This window comes from Pseudorca crassidens, chromosome 9 (assembly GCF_039906515.1).
Source record: "Pseudorca crassidens isolate mPseCra1 chromosome 9, mPseCra1.hap1, whole genome shotgun sequence".
Lineage (NCBI taxonomy): Eukaryota > Metazoa > Chordata > Mammalia > Artiodactyla > Delphinidae > Pseudorca > Pseudorca crassidens.
Window position 1 is genome coordinate 88916836 of NC_090304.1, and position 18339 is coordinate 88935174.

Genomic DNA, 18339 nt, shown 5'->3' on the forward strand with positions numbered 1-18339 from the left:
ACTAACATCAAAATCTAATTTTAATCAAGATATAACCCCCAAAGCCTCCTAAAACTTGGACAATTTTATACTGTGCTACTTCTCTTTGATATTCTAATTGTGGTGCTAAATAACAATGAAAAACCTCAAAGAAAGAAAGAGGCAGAACGTAAATAAGCCCACACACTGCTTATCCATGCTTTAAATTTAGGCAGTTGGCCATATATAAGTTCAAAGAAGAAATCACAGCCTTTGCAGCCCTCACTGTACTTGCCAAGCGTAAAAACAGAGCACATGTATGTTCTGTTGACTCCATCGTCAGAGGCATCCGCAAGCTCTGAAGGCACAGAAGTGCAAATTATCTGTACTACTGCTATTACAAGAAATCCTCATGCTCTTCTATTATTTCTAAAAGTTTACCATAAAAGTTATTTTTCATCTCTTCCACTTTCATAAAAGAGCCCTTCCTACAATGTGTTCTGGCTTTAGTAAGAATTTCGTGTTTGCCTGGGCACAGCAAATGGTCATCAGATGGCCCAAAGTGTATCTTTCTGCTTTGCTAATGTTTTAGTTTTCTTATATATATTTTTTTTATATTTTAGAAGTACGCATGCTCTTTGTGTTTATCAAATTCTTAGGAAGACTATAATTTTTCCTTAATGAGTACATCTCGCTTGCCCTTGCTACTTTTTTCTGAATTGCCAGCAGAAGGATCCATTCATCTGTAATGTTTGCACAGTTATTGATAAATGGGATCAGTGTCTACCCTGGGAGTGTCCCCCCAAACCTTTCACTCACTCTCATAACGCAGTGCCTTGCATATTGCTTGCTAACGTTGCCAACTAACCCCCTTCCTGAGCCCAGAAAGAATTTTAAAAGAAAAAAAGCATTTTCTGAGCTGGCAATGCCTTGTAAACTCCAAATGCCAATGTTTTAATACATAAGTACATATTATATCCCTGGCATTCATTTGAATTAATGTTTTATCTAAAGCTTTCAAAATGGCCCATTGTCTGACTTTAATTAGTCCACGGTCCCGCCTGTTTGGAGAACTGAACTGCATTTCCAGGGCTGTCCATGTTCCCCACCCAACCACCTGCTCCTTCGCAATTGCAGAAATTTAAAAATAATAATAATAATAAAGGCAAACCTTCTGCAAGCACCTTATTTTTTCAGCTGTCTTATTGATTCTGTAGGGTTTTTTTTAATATCATGAAATCTAAAACATTTCCTGGTGGTGAATCCTTTCACACAGCTTGCAAAAATAATCAGATTTTGCAGTGAAACAGCCATGGCAGGTCCATCTGGCAGAGTTGAAGTTCTGCAGATTCTGCTCTGGCCAAAGTGTACAGGACCATTTATTAATGTGCATCCCAGTAGCTCCTGTTGTTCTAACTTAGCTACATAAATACAAATAGCATTCCAAAGGCACACCAAGACCCAGGGGTTAAATTAAAAAAAAGTGTTTCATTTTGTAACTCAAGCAACAGAAACCACTTTCCCACAAAAGGCAGCCTGGACATAATTTTGTGCCAAGCAGGAGAGTTTTAACAGTAAAATTTCAAGAAACTGTCAGAAATCTGGAATTCTGTAAACAGTGTTACTTTCCAAAGGGCATAAAATAGTTCATATACCAGAAATGCAAGACACTTGGAACCACAGTTGTTTTTTTTTTTATTTGAGATTTACAATAAAGATATGACTTAAATTCTATTTTTTAAATTTTTATTAACTGGTTGTTTCAATTACAAAAGTAACACATGATAAAATTTCAAATATAATAAAATAATATAAAATAAAAAATAGAAGTCTACTGACCTTCCCTGCCTACCAATCCCCTCGTTCTACTTCCCAGGGTCACCATACTGAGTTTTATGTGCTGTCTTCCAGAATTTCTCTATGATATTTTATTAGAAAGAAATTAAGCTGTCGCACCAAGTTAATGAACATAAAATCTTAGATATTTACATGTACTATTACAAAAATGCATAAAATAATGTTCTCATGGTGAATTCCTGTCCCCCAAGAGAGAATTTAAACAGACCTTTTTTAGTCTTCATTTCACTTCTATACATTTGAAGGCACTAAGTAAAGCACTTCATCCTTTCATGTCTCCATCTATGTCAATTACATAGTCCCTGCTGTCACCTGAAGTGGTGACATTGCAAACAAGGTGCACAAATAGAACTCTTTCTTTGTGAGATAAATCCCCTATAATCTAGGCTTTATAGATGCAAGGTAAATGTTTTTAAGGATATATGTTTCAATATTCCTTCCTCACAAATTCTTATAGGCTTTAGGATTGGACCTACACAATGCCCTATTAAATCACTTAAGGATGTAGAGTTTTTTCCTCTGTAAACAGGGCAGTATGAGGGAGACATGCCAGGCCCCTCTTTACACACGGATATCAGTGGGGAGGATGGGGATAAAGAAGAAAAGAGAGAAAGAGCCCTGGGAATTGGTACAACTGGGACAGGTGGCCAGCAGCCCTTAGCACCCACAGGGAGAGTATCAGCTCTCGCCAGGCTCTAACACAAAGCCAAATAGAGGTGGATATAAATGTCCCCTGCTGGCCTCCTGAAATCCCGCCTTACTGAGAGCTCCTCAGACCTGTATCACTGGATCTGTTCAGCTGCAATAGCCCATATACTCACCCCACCAACAATTTCTGACCTATCATTTTCAGCCCCAGATTAAATTTCCTAGAATGCCACTTTCAGCACATCTACACTGCTAAGAACCACCTAAAGGACCACTGCCTGCTACTGGACAAAGTCCAAGCTCCTCAGCCTGGCTCAAAAAAGCTTTTTATAACCTGACTCCTGCCCCCTCCTCCAGCTTCTCCCCAGTTTCCCTGTCTGCACACTTCCTGCACACATTTCCTTGTCTCTGACATGCTGTCCACACATTTGAGCCTTTGCTTTCCTCCCCAACAACAATGCCCCTTATCCTATCTGCTTACTGATTTCTTTTCATCCTTCAAAAAGGGATTCATATATCACCTACAGTATGATACGTTCAGTCATCCCTCAAGATAGCAACTCACCTCCACCCCTACCCTCATCCTAACCCCAACCTCCTCCCCCTACCTGCACTAAATCATGGTTAGAGTAGATCTAGTAGAATCCAGCCTATACCACTCACTAGCTTTGTGACCTTGACAAGTCCTTATACTGTCTAGTAGTTGCCAATCTGTAATCTAGAGATAATAACTTACTACAGTCTATTTCATTGGTTAATGACAAGGCTTTAATGAGATAATGCGTGTGAATCTTTAGCATACTGCAGAGCATATAAAGCACACAAATGTTAGTTGTTACTAAAAGTGATGAAACACATATGTAAAGTGCCTGATACAGAATGTGGCATGAAACAGGTATTCATAAAATGCTAGTCCTCCCAACCCTTGTTTTTATTACTGCACCAATTACATATATATTTGTGCAACTCTCTTCTTTTTGAAACTGTGAGCTCCCTTAGAATCCATGCCTTATTCCTCTTTGTATTTCTGGGAATTACCACAATCCTGATACATAGTAGGCACACAATATATTTTTTTAAGATTTTTTGATGTGGACCATTTTTAATTTGAATTGAATTTGTTACAATACTGCTTCTGTTTTACGTTTTGGTTTTTGGCCCCGAGACATGTGGGATCTCAGCTCCCCAACCAGGGATCGAACCTGCACCCCCTGCATTGGAAGGCGAAGTCTTAACCACTGGACCGATAGGGAAGTCCCCACAACATAGTTTTATTTAATCAATTAAGTGAAACTTCTGCTCTGGGCAAACCAACTTGCTTGTTATTCCTTGAAGAAGAGCCATGTTTTTCCATATCTGTGCTTGGTTCACAAAATTCCTTGCACCTGGGAGCTTCCTTTCTCCTCTGCATCCTCTCATCTTTCAGTGCCAAATTCAAATCCTTAGCACATTGATTTGCCCCTTTTCTCACTTCCAGAGTATGTAGAGCATGGACCATGCACCTGGACACTAGGTACATACTGTTCTGTACCATGAGTTACTTTTTCCTGGGTGTGTCTCTATCAGTTACTTATTGCTGCATAAGAGCCCACTGAACCTTAGTCATTTATAATAATGATTTATTATTTCTCACAATACTGTGGGTTGGCTGTGTACTTCTGTGCACTCATGCAGTTGCATTCAACTGGAGGTCCAGCCTTGTCAGAAAGTCCAGGATGTCTCTTTCCATGTCTGGCAGTTGGTGCTGACTGTCAGCAGAGTGCCTGGATTTGCTTCCACACACTCACTCATCCTCCAGGAAGCTAGACTGACTTTTTTTTTTTTCTTAATACATTGGGGGTTTTTTTAATTGTTTTTAAATTTATTTTTTGGCTGTTTTGGGTCTTCGTTGCTGCGCTCAGGCTTTCTCTGGTTGCAGCGAGCGGGGATTACTCTTCCTTGCAGTGTGCGGGCTTATTGCGGTGGCTTCTCTTGTTGTGGAGCACGGGCTCTAGGCACACGGGTTTCAGTAGTTGCAGCACACGGGCTCAGTAGTTGCGGCACATGGACCCTAGAGCACGTGGGCTTCAGTAGTTGTGTCTTGCGAGCTCTAGAGCGCAGGCTCAGTAGTTGTGGCACATGGGTTTAGTTGCTCCACAGCATGTGGGATCTTCCCTGACCAGGGATCGAACCCGAGTCCCCTGCATTGGCAGGCGGATTCTTAACCACTGTGCCACAAGGGAAGTCCTAGAATGACTTTTTAAGAGGAAATTGTAAGGCAGAATTTCAAGCAAGCAAAGGTGAAAGCAGCAAATCCTCTTGAAGTTTAGACTCTGAAACTCACACAACATCACTTCTGCCACATTCTATTAGTCACAAAACCATCCCAGATTCAAGGGGTATAGAGATAGACTAACTTGTCAATGGGAAGAGCTGCAAAGTAATTCTGGCCATATTTAATCCACCACAAATGGCTTGTGTCCCTAAGTAGATACTAATCTAAGCCCTTGTTGCATTTTTTCTAACACCTGAAACATTCAGCATTGTGCCTAGATTATCAGAGATGCCCGGTAAATATCTTTGGTTTGGTGGAAGGGCTAGTGCACAGAACCTACTGGTTAAAGGAGAATAAATTTGAGAGTCAGAGAGTTTGGGTTTAAATCCTAGTTCTGTAATTTATTAAATAGATAATTTGGGACACATTACTTAACTGCTCTGATGCTTGGTTTCCTCTTTTGTAAACTTGAGATGGTAATATCTACTTTATAATAAGATAACATCATATAAAGCACCTGGAACATGGTAGATGCTTAAAACTGTAGTTCCTATTCATTATGAAGTGTTTTTTCTTATTTATGATTAAATTACTATGTATCAGTAACTCAGATAATGGGTCCATAAATAAAAACCTCTTTCAAACTTTGCAAAACTAGTAAGATTTATTAGAAGAGGTATGGTATAGTTTAGTCACTGTATAAAATTTCACACCAATCAGAATGCCCCAGTTCTACTACATACTTGTCACATTAACTAAGGCATCTAATTCTCTATGCCCATTTTCTTCTGGAGGAAGGAGGTATTCCATCCTAACACAGGTGTCCATTTAAAAGCTAACAGCATTATATCTGGCATTAACTTTACATTCATTTCAAAGTTGGAGGAAAATCATATGACTTATGGTGGGTCTCAAAACAGATATTAAAAGATGGTTTTAAAATGTTCAGTATTTCATCAGTTCCACCTCTCTCCCAGCCATAGATATGATGACAATGAAAAACTAAATATACTGTGAATTCCTTGAAGAAGGATCACAGCTATTCACAAGTGGCTATGATTTTTATTTAAACATTAATAGCAATATATTTAATTTTAAAGAGACACTTTCAAACTATGTAATCAGAATTTTTAAAATATACAGCAGTGTGAAAAAGCTTATGCTACTTGGAGCTCTTTTCCTTAGTACATTTCAAAATAGTCCTTCAACTAGGTTGGCATCTAAAAATATTATAGGGTCATAAAAATGACAATAAATGTACTGAACTCCTAATCTTATCACTTTACTACCATGGTGACCTGTTGGTTCAAATTAACTCATTTTCATGGAGGGGATTTGGGGGCAGCTGTGAGGCTGCTGTGTTAGCTACAGGAAGTTGCAGACTGGCAAATTTCATTCAAATGTAAACCTCTAAATTTGGCTACTTGGCATTGCAGGATCCTGTTGTTTGCAGTATGCAAAATAAAAATTATATACCATCTCGCTTGGTCAAAATTTATGGGCTTTTCGATATTAATTTCAATACTACTTCTGGAGAAATAGTATGGTGAGATGCAACTGCGTGAATATAATATCTTTGTTTCTTTTTAATAAATTTATTTATTTATTTTTGGCTGAGTTGGGTCTTCGTTGCTGTGCATGGGCTTCCTCTATTTGTGGTGAGCTGGGGCTACTCTTTGCTGCGGTGCGCAGGCCTCTCGTTTCGGTGGCTTCTCTTTGTTGTGGAGCACGGGCTCCAGGCGCGCGGGCGTCAGTAGTTGTGGCGCATGAGCTCAGTCGCTCTGTGGAATGTGAAATCCTCCCAGACCAGGGCTCGAACCCTTGTCCCCTGCATTGGCAGGCGGACTCCCAACCACTGCACCACCAGGGAAGTCCCAAATACGATATCTTGAACAAGGTGAAAAGGAATGTGTTTTCCCTTCACATGAGCAATGATAACTAGTGTGCATGCCGAAGGCTCATGTTTTAAGCTGTTCTTTCTCAACCTATAAATCTGGGACGCCAGCTCTAAAATCTATCCAGTGAAATCCTTCCCAGTCCCAACATAAGCCCTTTAGAGCTCGTCTATGTTCTGTGAAGTTATGTGTTATCATTGCTTTTTATATTACTTATCCATCTAAATATTTCCCAGGCCACCATAGAGAGCACAGCACTAATTACAACTATAAATAATTAAATGGAAATGTTTTATATCATGGTGGTGGGTCATAAGAGTTTGTTAAAGTGGTCAAAATTTATCAAATTTTTTGCTTAAAATTTCTGAATTTTATTACAGGTAAATTATACCTTAATAAAGCTGACTTCCCTCCCCAAAAATAGAATATCCACTGAAGGACTAAAGAGTGTGTGTGTGTGTGTGTGTGTGTGTATGTATATATATATATATATACACACACACACACACACACACACACACGCATATATACATGCAGGGTAGTTTATTTTTTTAATTTATTTATTTTTGGCTGTGTTGGGTCTTTGCTCCTGTGCGTGAGCTTTCTCTAGTTGCGGTGAGCGGGGGCTACTCTTCATTGCGGTGCACGGGCTTCTCATTGCAGTGGCTTCTCTTGTTGCGGAGCACAGGCTCTAGGCGCGTGGTCTTCAGTAGTTGTGCCTCGCGGGCTCTAGAGCACAGGCTCAGTAGTTGTGGCACATGGACTTAGTTGCTCCGCAGCATGTGGGATCTTCCCGGACCAGGGACCGAACCCGTATCCCCCGCATTGGCAGGCATTCTTAACCACTGCGCCACCATGGAAGCCCCCCCAGGATAGTATTTACACACAGGGAAATACAAATCTCACTAGTTCTTTGTGAGCTTTTATGTAATTATATGATCTCTCTGAATGTCCCTAAGTCTCCTTTATACTAATATTTTAAACTATGAAGTTTTCTGACTTTTATTTTCAAGTTATGAAAGCTCTTGGAAGGCAGTATGCTGTGGTAGTTAAGAAATAGGCTCTGGAATCAGAAAGTTCCTTGTTTGATCCCACCCACCACCACTAACAACAACCCTACCTACAGGGGAACCCGAGTTATTTTCTCTGTTTCAATTTACTCATCAAGATGAAAATAGCATTACTTATCTTCTGGGGTGGTTGTGATAATTAAATGTTAGTAGGTATAACACATTTGGTCATGTGCCTAATGGTGTGCTTATGAAATTACTACAAGTGCGTGCTTATGAATTTTATTTATAATCTAAATCTCTGCTGGAAAATGTTGGCAGTCATAGAAAAATAAAAAGTTAAAAATAAAAGCTGCTGTGGTTAAAACAGGACAGTATCTACTTCTAGTTTTAATACTTAGGGATTTGACTCTGTTTCAGATAGTCAACAGTCTGGAGGTGGGGAGATTTGTACCCAAAACAAAATAGAATCCTGCATAAAACAAATTTTGCTAATTTGTTGGGCTGACTGGAAGTAAGGGAAATCACCAAAGCTAGGGGGTTTAGGGCAGGGGGGGTTGGGTTGAAGGTTAGCATGGAAGGTGGGGAAAATGTTTGAGCAGAAGTAAGGACACAGAATGAAGAGAAGTTGATCACACCAAAAAGGCAGATTCCCCTAAGGAAGGGTGTTCAAATTAGCCTGATACATGAAGACTGGTTCTTGAGCTATTTTTGCCAAGACTGGGGAGCTGAACCTGGGACAGGGAACCTGGAAGGGAGCTACCTCCAAAGAAATATAAGCATAACTCTTCTGGAGAAGCACAACTCAAGTTAGGAACCCAGATTTTCACAGATTAAGGTCAACCAGATATGAGTTTCAATCAAAGATCACCAAATGCATGAGGAAACAAGTCACTAAGAATGACAGTCAGCATAAACAATAAAGTTAAATTCTCAGGACTTTCAGATATTAGAACTACCAAATACAAAATAAATAATAACATAATACATAATGAACACTCAACAAAAGACCAAGCAAAATTTTTTAAAAATCAATGGAACTTCTAGAAATGAAAAAATATCTAATCATTGATACCAAAAAATTTCAATGTTTGTGTTAAACAGTAAATTAGCTACAGTTGAAGAAGGAATTAGTGAACTGGATGTAGAGCTGAAGAAATCTATACCCATCTATCCCAAAATATAGAACATAGAATCATGGATATAGAGGAAGTAACAAAAAGTTAAGAATATATAGGGGATAAAAGTAAAAGATTTAACATACATCGAAGACCCAGAAGGAGAGAATACAGATAATACAGGCAAGGCAATATTTAAGTAGAGGATAGTTGAAACTTTTCTGAAAGACATGTACCCCCAGCCACATGAAGCACACCCTATACAAGCAGAATACATTTTAAAAATCTACCCCAAGGTAAAATAAGATGGACTTGAAAAACCATAAAGACAAAGGGAGTATATTAAAAAGGTAGTCAGAAAAGAAAGAAAGATTGTTACAAAGAGTAAGTTTAAGGTTAATAGCAAACTTCTCAACAGCAGTCATGGAAGCCACAAGACAATGGAGTGCTATCTTTAAAGTGCTGACAAAAGGATAACTGTAAAGTTACAATTATGAACCCCAAAATAGTATCTTTTAAGTACAGGGAAAAAGAAATTATATTTTCAGATAAATAAAAAACTGAAACAGTTTACCACTAACACCACCTACAGGGAAGGAATTTTCTAAAGGGTTATTTCAGAAGAAGGAAACTTGAATCTAGAAAAAAATTTTGGAGGACAGATAAGCAAAGAAAATGATGAACATGTAAGTAAATCTAATACAGATTTACTTGATAAAATGATAAAAATAATTATGAAGTCTAATTTGTGGAGGTTTAATAAAAAGAAACAAGCTAAAATACAAGAAAATACATACTCGTGTAAATTAGGAGAGGAGCAATAAGAGTTAATGTCCTAAGGATCTTGTCTGTCAGTGGGAGGTTTAAGGTACTGTTTGTAGGGACTTCCCTGGTGGTGCAGTGGTTAAGAATCCACCTGCCAATGAGTGGGACATGGGTTTGATCTGGGAAGATCCCACATACCGTGAGCAACTAAGCCCGTGTGCCACAACTACTGAGCCTGCACTCCAGAGCCCGCAAGCCACAACTACTGAGCCCACGTGCTGCAACTACTGAAGCCTGCACGCCTAGAGCCCGTGCTCCGCAACAAAAGAAGCCACCGCAATGAGAAGCTCGTGCACTGCAGTGAAGAGTAGCCCCTGCTCTCCGCAACTAGAGGAAGCCTGCACACAGGAAGGAAGACCCAATGCAGCCAAAAATAAATAAAATAAAATAAATAAATTATTTTAAAAAGATACTGCTTGTTGTCTTTGTTAAATATGCAGGTAAAATTTTATGACTAACCATAAAGAATGGAAATAGAGTGTTTACTTTCCACAACAGGTAAAGGGCAAAAGTATGCAGGAGAAACAAACACAAGAGGCTTCTTTTCATCAAATAATAAATAAAATCAACTAGGCTAGTAATTATGAAAGCTTTGTAGAGTCTTCAGGTATTAAAATTGGGTTGGGGTGGGAGGTACAGTCCTGGCAATTCCACAGTAATAATTAAAACTGGGCAGAAGATGAAGAAGGGGTATAAGAAGACTGTTGGTGGCATTGGTGGTGGTAGATGGTGGCATTACTGGTGGTAGATGCTGCAGGGGCTGTGTTGGCACAGACTGAGTTCTGTCATGCCTCAGGCAGAGGCCAGGGCAGAGCCACAGCAGCTGATGAACCAGTGCATGGCTGACAGGTGCCGATACTTCTGTCCATCAGGTTGGGCATATGCACTGCATCTCACAGAAGCCTTCCTCCTGGCCCCAGCCTTGGTCAGAGCAGTTTAAGGGAGCAGGTAGGGAGGAAAAGATGCAGGAGAGCAACAGGACATCTCCCCAGGCAGCACCCAGGACAGCTACCATCCTGCCACAGCCTGCTTACCCAGTGAAGGAGGCTGAGGCAGAAGCCACAGGGAATGGGCCCTGGCACAGGCCTCGGAGGAAAGACCCAGATGGACAGAGCTGGCAATCAGAGGGAAACACTGGATAACATGGGCCCTGGCAACATGGGAAAATGTGCCCAAACACAAGTGCTTCTACAGTTAATCAGTAACTCCTTTCCTTCCCATATAAGAATCACAGTACCCTGACCTACACCCATCTCTGACCCTGCATGCCCACGAGTTTCCTTCTGCCATTTGCCATTGTTAACTTATTAGGGAGTTTGAGATTAGCAGAGGCAAACTATTATATATAGAATGGATAAACAGCAAGGTCCTACTGTATAGCACAGGGAATTATATTTAATATCCTGTGATAAACCATAATGGAAAAGAATATTAAAAAAACATATATGCATAAATGAATCACTTTGCTGTACAGTACAAACTTACACAATATTGTAAATCAACTATATGTCAATAAATTAAATTTAACAAAAAAACAAAGTATTAACTTATTAAATAGGAAAACATGTTTAGAGGCATATACCATAGATTTGAAGCGACATAAAAATGCATCTGAGTGATAATAGCTAATACTTACATCCTCCTTACTCTAAGCCAGGAACTATTCTAAGTGCTTGACACATAAAATCACATTTACTCTTCATATGCCCAAGATCACACAGCTAACAAGAGGCAGAGCTGGGATTCAAACACACACTCTGGTTCCAGAGTCTTCACTCTCAAATACTGTGCTACTTCTGAACGGTTGGAGGACATTTTGCCTGAAGAAGATACAATTCCAGTTTGGGGTTATGGATGGAATGTTTGTACCCCACCCCCATAATTCATGTGTTAAAGTCCTCATCACTGGAAGCAGCCTAAGTGTCCATCGACAGATGAATGGATAAAGAAGATGTGGCACATATATACAATGGAATATTACTCAGCCATAAAAGGGAACAAAATTGAGTTATTTGCGGTGAGGTGGATGGACCTAGAGGCTGTCATACAGAGTGAAGTAAGTCAGAAAGAGAAAAACAAATACTGTATGCTAAGACATATATATGGAATCCAAAAAAAAAAAAAAAAAAGCCCTGATCCCCAGCGTGATGGTATTTGGAGATGGGGCCTTTGGGGAGGTAGTTAGGTCATGAGGGCAAAGCCCTCATGAATGAGATTGGTGCCCTTATAAGAAGAGACACATGGAAAAGATGATTTCTCTTTGTGCCACATGAAGACACAGTGAGAAGACAACCAACTGCAAGCCAGGATGAGGGCCCCCAGAGAACCCGACCTTACTTGCACCCTGATCTCAAACTTCCAGCCTCCAGAACTGGGAGAAATGTTTGTTGTTTAAGCCACCACGTCTATGGGTATTTGTTCTAGCAGCCCAGACTGATTAAGACAGTTGAGAAATGATGGGTTATCTTCAGATATTTGAAGAGCTATGTATGGAAGAAGGGTTTACCTTATTCTGTATGGACCAAGATTAGAATGAAGAACATGACTCTTTTCAGCCTACTTTATCACAGCTGGAGGTCCCCAAAGAAGAAATAGGCTTTCTCAGAGGGTGCTGAGTTCTCCACCACTATAGGCTAAATGCACCCAGGGCTGATAACATGGAGAGTATTTCAGCCTTGAGTGGTAGTTGAATGAGACTCTCTGTAAACTCTCTTGCAACTCTTGAGAGTCTGTAGGATTATTAAGGTCAAGACTAAGTGTTCAAATCCGAAGAACTAGATGTTGAGGACTCACCTTTTACAACAGCAACATTGTTCCTGGGTATCTTGGAGCCAGAGCTTGCATTTGTATATATTAAGACTCTACACACCTGGATACTCTTCCTTCAGCACTCAACTTAAGCATCACCTCCTCCAGGATATGTCTCCCACCCCATCCCTAATACTGGCTTAGGTGTCCACCTCAGCCCACCTTACTTCTACAATGCCACTACTCACACTACACTGAATTATCTGTTTCATCATCAGTCACTCCCTGTATTAGTGTCCTAGGGCTACAGTAACAAATTAACCACAAATGGGATGCCTTAAAACAATAAAAATTTACCGTCTCACAAATCTGGAGACTAGAAGTCCAAAATCAAGTTGTCGGAGGGCCAGGCTCCCTCAGAAGGCTTTAGGAGAGCATTCTTCTTTGCCTCTTCCTAGCTTCTGGTGGTTACTGGCAAACCTTAGTGTTCCTTAGCTTGAAGTTGTAGCTCTCAGATTTCTGCCTCTTTCTTCAGACTGCCTTCTCCCCTCTGTGTGTGTGTCTCTGCATGTCTCTCTCCTCTTCTTATAAGGACAACAATCATATTGGATTTAGGGCCCACAATCCTCCAGGACGAACTCATTTTAATTTAACTAGTTTCATCTTCAAACCTTCTATCTCCAAATAAGTTCACATTCACAGGTTCTGGTAATTAGGACTTCAATATATCTTTTCAGGGGACATAATTCAACCGACAACATCCCTCAGCCTCCTATGCTCACTAACCTGCAGGATCTTTGACGCCTATTTTTATTCCACATATTTTTATTGTGTCTATGATGGATCACACTCTGTTCCAGACACTGAGAACAAGTCACAGTCAAGGTCTCTACCCTTAGTGAAGCTTCCATTCAACATGGAGGCAGACAGCTTAAAAAGTGGCCATTCAATCTTAAAACCAAATACAAACATATTCGTGTGTGCATGTATGTATGTATTTATATAAATCTTTGATATCTATTTGATGAAGGATATTAACACAAACAGTAAAAAAGAAAAAAAGATAAATTATTTCATCTAAACTGTGCTTTTTGGCAAGTTTATCAGAATCTAAAACGTTGGTTTCTCTCTGTCCCTTGTTTGTTTTCTGGTATTGTGTTCTTAACTCTCATTTGACCCTCCTCTAAGCTAACCTCTCCTAAAATGTTTCTTAGTAGCAGAAAATAAAGCTTGTAGAACGTATTCCTAAACTTTTTTTAAGTTCAAACTTGCAACTAAAGAAGAAAACACTTGTGCCCCCTCTGTCTTCCAGGGCAGTGTCAGCTCTACTCAGCCTCCGTTTGGCCCGATGTCAGGTGAGTATTGCAGTTCAAGGGGCAATTCCTTCTCTTTTGAGCAAAATCAGGCATTTAGGCTTCCATTCTTTCATAGCTGCCTTACAGCACTTGCAAAATTTTGAAGCTTTAAAACATTTATTTTTAAAATGTAAAATCAGGGAAAGCAGACCTCATTCAGTCATTCCTGAATTTGGAACGCATTCCATCCAGCATAAGTTTATTGGGCAAAAGCAATATCAATTAAGCCCTTGATACAGTTTTAAAATGTTTAAGATTCTGGCACTGTGGTCTGATAGATTATGCACATGCTTCAGAACAGAAAGAGAGAGACCTGAGGGCAGGTGGAATAACAATTATTTATTGGTGCTTTCTATATGCCAGGCACTTAGTTAAGCATCTTACATTCATTTTAATACATATGTCTCATTAAGTACTCCTGTTGGGATGGAATAGGAGAATTCTTAATAATAATTTGGGGCACTCTCATATGTGTGTGTATACACACGTAGACACATACACACGCACACACACACACACACACACACACACACATGTTCCTTCCAGATCCCAAACTCAGAAGGGCATACGGTTTCTCACTAATTTTGGTAATCTTCAGAGCTGGAAAAGGGGAGGGGGTAAGAGCAGGAGACGATCCCACATATCTGAATGTCTCTATGCTGTGTTTCCCAATCATATTTATTGTCGCTGGAATCTGGTTGTATCTGCTCCATTCTACAGAAGAAAATTTCTGCAGCCTCTGTTATCATCTAGAATTATTCTTCCTCTTTTTAGGGAGAAAAATACATGCTTAAAAAGCAAAGGGTTTTTTTCTCTGTATTTTTTTATTTGGAAATTGGAAATACAGACATGAGATCCTGGAAGCCTTGTTTACTTATTCTTCATTCTGTTCTCAGCCTTAACCACTACTGTGGATATAAATTCCTGGCATGAAACGAAACCTTATTTATTGGTATTAATTTTCACTTGCACAGATGTTTTTTCTGGAGAATTATGCTTACAATGAAACCTCTAACTGCAGCTTTCAAATTCATGAGCAGATTAGAAGTTTGGGGCTATAGAATTTAAGATGAAAGTGGAGTGAGTGGAATTGTGCTTTAAGTTTCTACAGGGAATTTTGATTTCCTCTGAATGAATGAATAAATTCACATGTAATTGTTGAACACAGTATTATATGACTGGGTTTACAGAAAATGTGTACGACCTAAGCTCTGCCCCCATGGAGCTTGCAGATGGATTGGAAAGAGGGCTGTAACTCAGGAGAGAGAGTATCGAGCATAATACGAAGTGCCACATCAGGTGGCAGGGGCCAAAGTGCTGTGTCTGGAGAGTCATGTATGACTGAGTCAGTGTAATAAGAAGGAGGGTCTTGATGAGTTTGTCTTCTCTCCCTGTGGAAGAGTGGGCAGGGTGGGCAGGGACAAAGCTCAGAAGCGGTCCACTGTGTTTGGGAAAGGTGACAAAGACAAGCACCCGCATCATCCTCCCAGCTCAGCCTCTTTGTGACCTGAGGGAGTAGGTCTTAGCTAATTGGATCACACCCACCACCAGCTGGGAAAAAAAAAAAAATCAGTTTTACAGCCCTTGAGTCTATGCTCCTGACCACGTTCTAAGTGATGAAGGGTTTCCTGCTACAACTGAGCTACGAGATCAGAAAGTCTTTAGCAAACACATCTCTTCTCCTCTGGGACTATTTCACTGGCCTTACCTTAAATGAGATTCTTCTCAGTTTCAGCCTCTCCAGGTTTCCACCAAGGGGAGCTTTCTGTGCCACGCATTCCCTTCTCTCGCTTGCAGTGCCCAGGTGAGCTGAGTGAGAGACTCAACGTGGCCACAAGAGGGCAGCAAATAACACCAGACTCATCAAAGCCAGAGAACATTTTTTGTGGTCCTCTAACTTTGCTTCACAGAAGCAAAGCAAGCAGCCGTTTCTGGTGCCTAATAGGTGCAAGTCACGGCCAGCGTACAAAAAAATTAGAAGAAGAGTACTGCCTGCCTCTGATTTGGGGCGGGGTTATTGTCTCACCTTATCTAGAGATGCTGAGTCTCACATAACATGTCCCAGAAGCAGCCTCTTGCAAACGGTCCTGTATCTATGGGGACAGAGCTCAGAAGCTGTGAAAGATACTTCATTAGATGAAATGTAAATGCCAAGGGCTTCTTATTCTATCTCCTTAAGCCCAAAGGGATAGAATAAGCACAGCGCCTAGCACAGCACCTGGCACATTGAAGGTGCACAAGAAGTGAGAGACACTGAACAGTTACTGCTCCATCTAAAGTGAACTTATCCCCAAAGGCAGAGCGAACTTTAAATGTATGAATTATTTGGGCTGGACCAGTTAAAAGAGGTAATGCCGCTATATTTAATGCCTTTCAAGACATTTATCTATTTAAATGTTGGCCTTGGCGTCAGGCCTGCGTTGGAAATACCATTTCACACGTGGAGAGACCTGGCTGCAACAGAGATGCCTTGACTTCCTCCAAGGAAACAACTTTTGCCCGTTTGTTTTCCCCTTGGCAACAGGCTCACCGGTGATGTCAGGTTACTATGGTGTCAGGAGATCCCTCCTAACCGACTCGGACTTCCACAACAGTAAACAGTTCGCAAACAATGCTTGCACCCGAACTGTGGCGAAGGACATTGCCTGCGAGTCCTCGGCAGGGCAGGGCCACCCGGCCCACCTGGACTCCTACTTCCCGGAGCTCTACGGGGACCACCGCCCCACGGCCCTGACCCCCAACAGCGACTCCCTAATCAGCGCCTCACCCCTGCCACAGCTCCTGCCGCTGCCCTTCCCCAGCGAGCCTGCACACTTCGTGCTGGTGAGTATGCAGAGGCTTAGTTTAGGGGGTCACTAACGTCGGGGCTCCCGCGGCCCTGGCCAGCCAATGTGCTTAGCAACCAGGTCTGCTGGCCCCGGAGACCCCCGGGAGGCTGCTCTGCGCCGCCCCGGGAGATGCCAGGATCCACGCCCAGGGAACCCTCCTCAAAGATCCGTGCCAGCCACGCGGCAGGAAGCTCTATCTAGGGATTTGGGCGGGGACGACTGATAAAACAGGATATATATCCATTTTGTTAATACTCTACCGATTGTGCCAGATGTTTCCCCGTTATTCCTCCCGTGCATAAGGAAAGAGCACTGAAGTTACCTCGCAGACAGCGAGGCTGTCAGCCAGGGCAGGCGCATCAGGACTCCTCTCGCCCTCCCCCTCCCTGCCTCCCCTCTCCCACGACATTTCTACCCTCTAGAACCTTGTTCTCTCGCAGTCCTTCCAGAGATGAGTTCATAAAGATGAATGAATACTAGTAAATTTCTTATACTGTAAAGCCCTCAACCACAAAGTCATGAATCTCTGGAGATGGGATTTTAGACAAAACAGGCTGTGGGAGAGTAGGAATTAACATTATTGAGTATCTACTACAGCCAGGAACTTTTATGTGCACTTGTTCATTTAATACTTGCAACAACTCAGGGTATAGTTATTAAAGCCCTATCTTACAGATGCACAAAGTGAAATACTCAGAATCAGGAAGGTAGTAAGTGGCCCAGCCATGAACTGAAGCCAAATCTTTCCAGCTCCAAGCCTATGAGGCTCTACCCCCTTGCTCACTGAGGGCAGGTAGCCTTCCTAGCCCTCTCAGAAGCCCACTGTGTAGCTTAGGGTCTACTCCTTCCAGGAGTAAATGATGAAACGCTGTCAAAATGTTCATTTTATTATCTTCACATTTAATGTTTTCTGGGGAAAGGACTCTCTCTCTCTACACACACACACACACACACACACACACACACACAATCTAATTCTAGAGTAAGAAAGGAACTAAAACTCCCACTGCTGATGTCAAACACCAGAGGGGAGAGCTGCCTGATAGGGAGGCTTTGGACAGCAGAGGGAGGACACCTAGTCTGCTTTGGAAGACATGGGCCAGCAGCACCCTATGTTGGGAAGGAAATCTACCCACGTCAGACCATCACCTAATGACTAACCCCAGTGATCTTTCCATCCTCCTCAGAGGGACTCATGGGAGCAGATGGTGCCCGAAGGCCTCGGCCAACCAGACCCCATGCCGGCCGATGCCCTGCAGAGCTTGGCGCCCAGCACAGGCTGCCTCTCCCAGCTAGAGTCGGGGAGCACTGCCCAGCACAGGAGCTCCGGTTGGGCGGCCCCCCTAGCGGGGGTTCAGTCCTACTCTCTGCACACACTGGAGGATCTGTACCACATGCAGGGGTACCCAACCCCATCCCCCTACCCCTTCACCTCTTTCATGACAATGTCCAATGACCCACCACCCAAGGTGGGGCCCTTCTCCCCGGACGAGGGGGCAGACACCTCTGTCCTCCAGGACCCTTCTCCGTGGACCACAGAAGATGGAAGCCTGGCATGGGGGGCATATGAGTGCCGCCGAGCTTACTGAGGATGCCAGAGGACTTCTGTGCTTTTCTTTAAGTCAGTGTCTGTATTCGCAGACTGTCGTGGTGTGGCGGCTCCTTCAGAACCGGATTTTCAGGATAAGCCATGGTGCCACCCTTTGTTAATAGATGATGATGGCATTCACTTGTGATCCTCCCCCTATAACCCCACTGAAACACACCACAACGTGAATTCAGTGTGTCAGGGACCATATTCTACTTAGACAGCCTGACAGAGGGGTCTCTGGGGGAATTTAGT

The 18339-nt window shown here is 41.9% G+C and overlaps 1 protein-coding gene across 1 annotated transcript in view; it reads left to right on the forward strand.

The window, feature by feature from the left end:
• POU2AF2 (POU class 2 homeobox associating factor 2) overlaps window positions 1-18085 on the forward strand; it is a 52029-nt gene extending 33944 nt beyond the window's left edge. The window contains exons 4-6 of the mRNA XM_067751696.1: window positions 13626-13668; window positions 16193-16491; window positions 17684-18085. Of these exons, the coding sequence (XP_067607797.1) occupies window positions 13626-13668; window positions 16193-16491; window positions 17684-18085 (744 nt within the window). The remainder of the gene's footprint in view (window positions 1-13625; window positions 13669-16192; window positions 16492-17683) is intronic.
• Window positions 18086-18339: the final 254 nt, after the last annotated feature.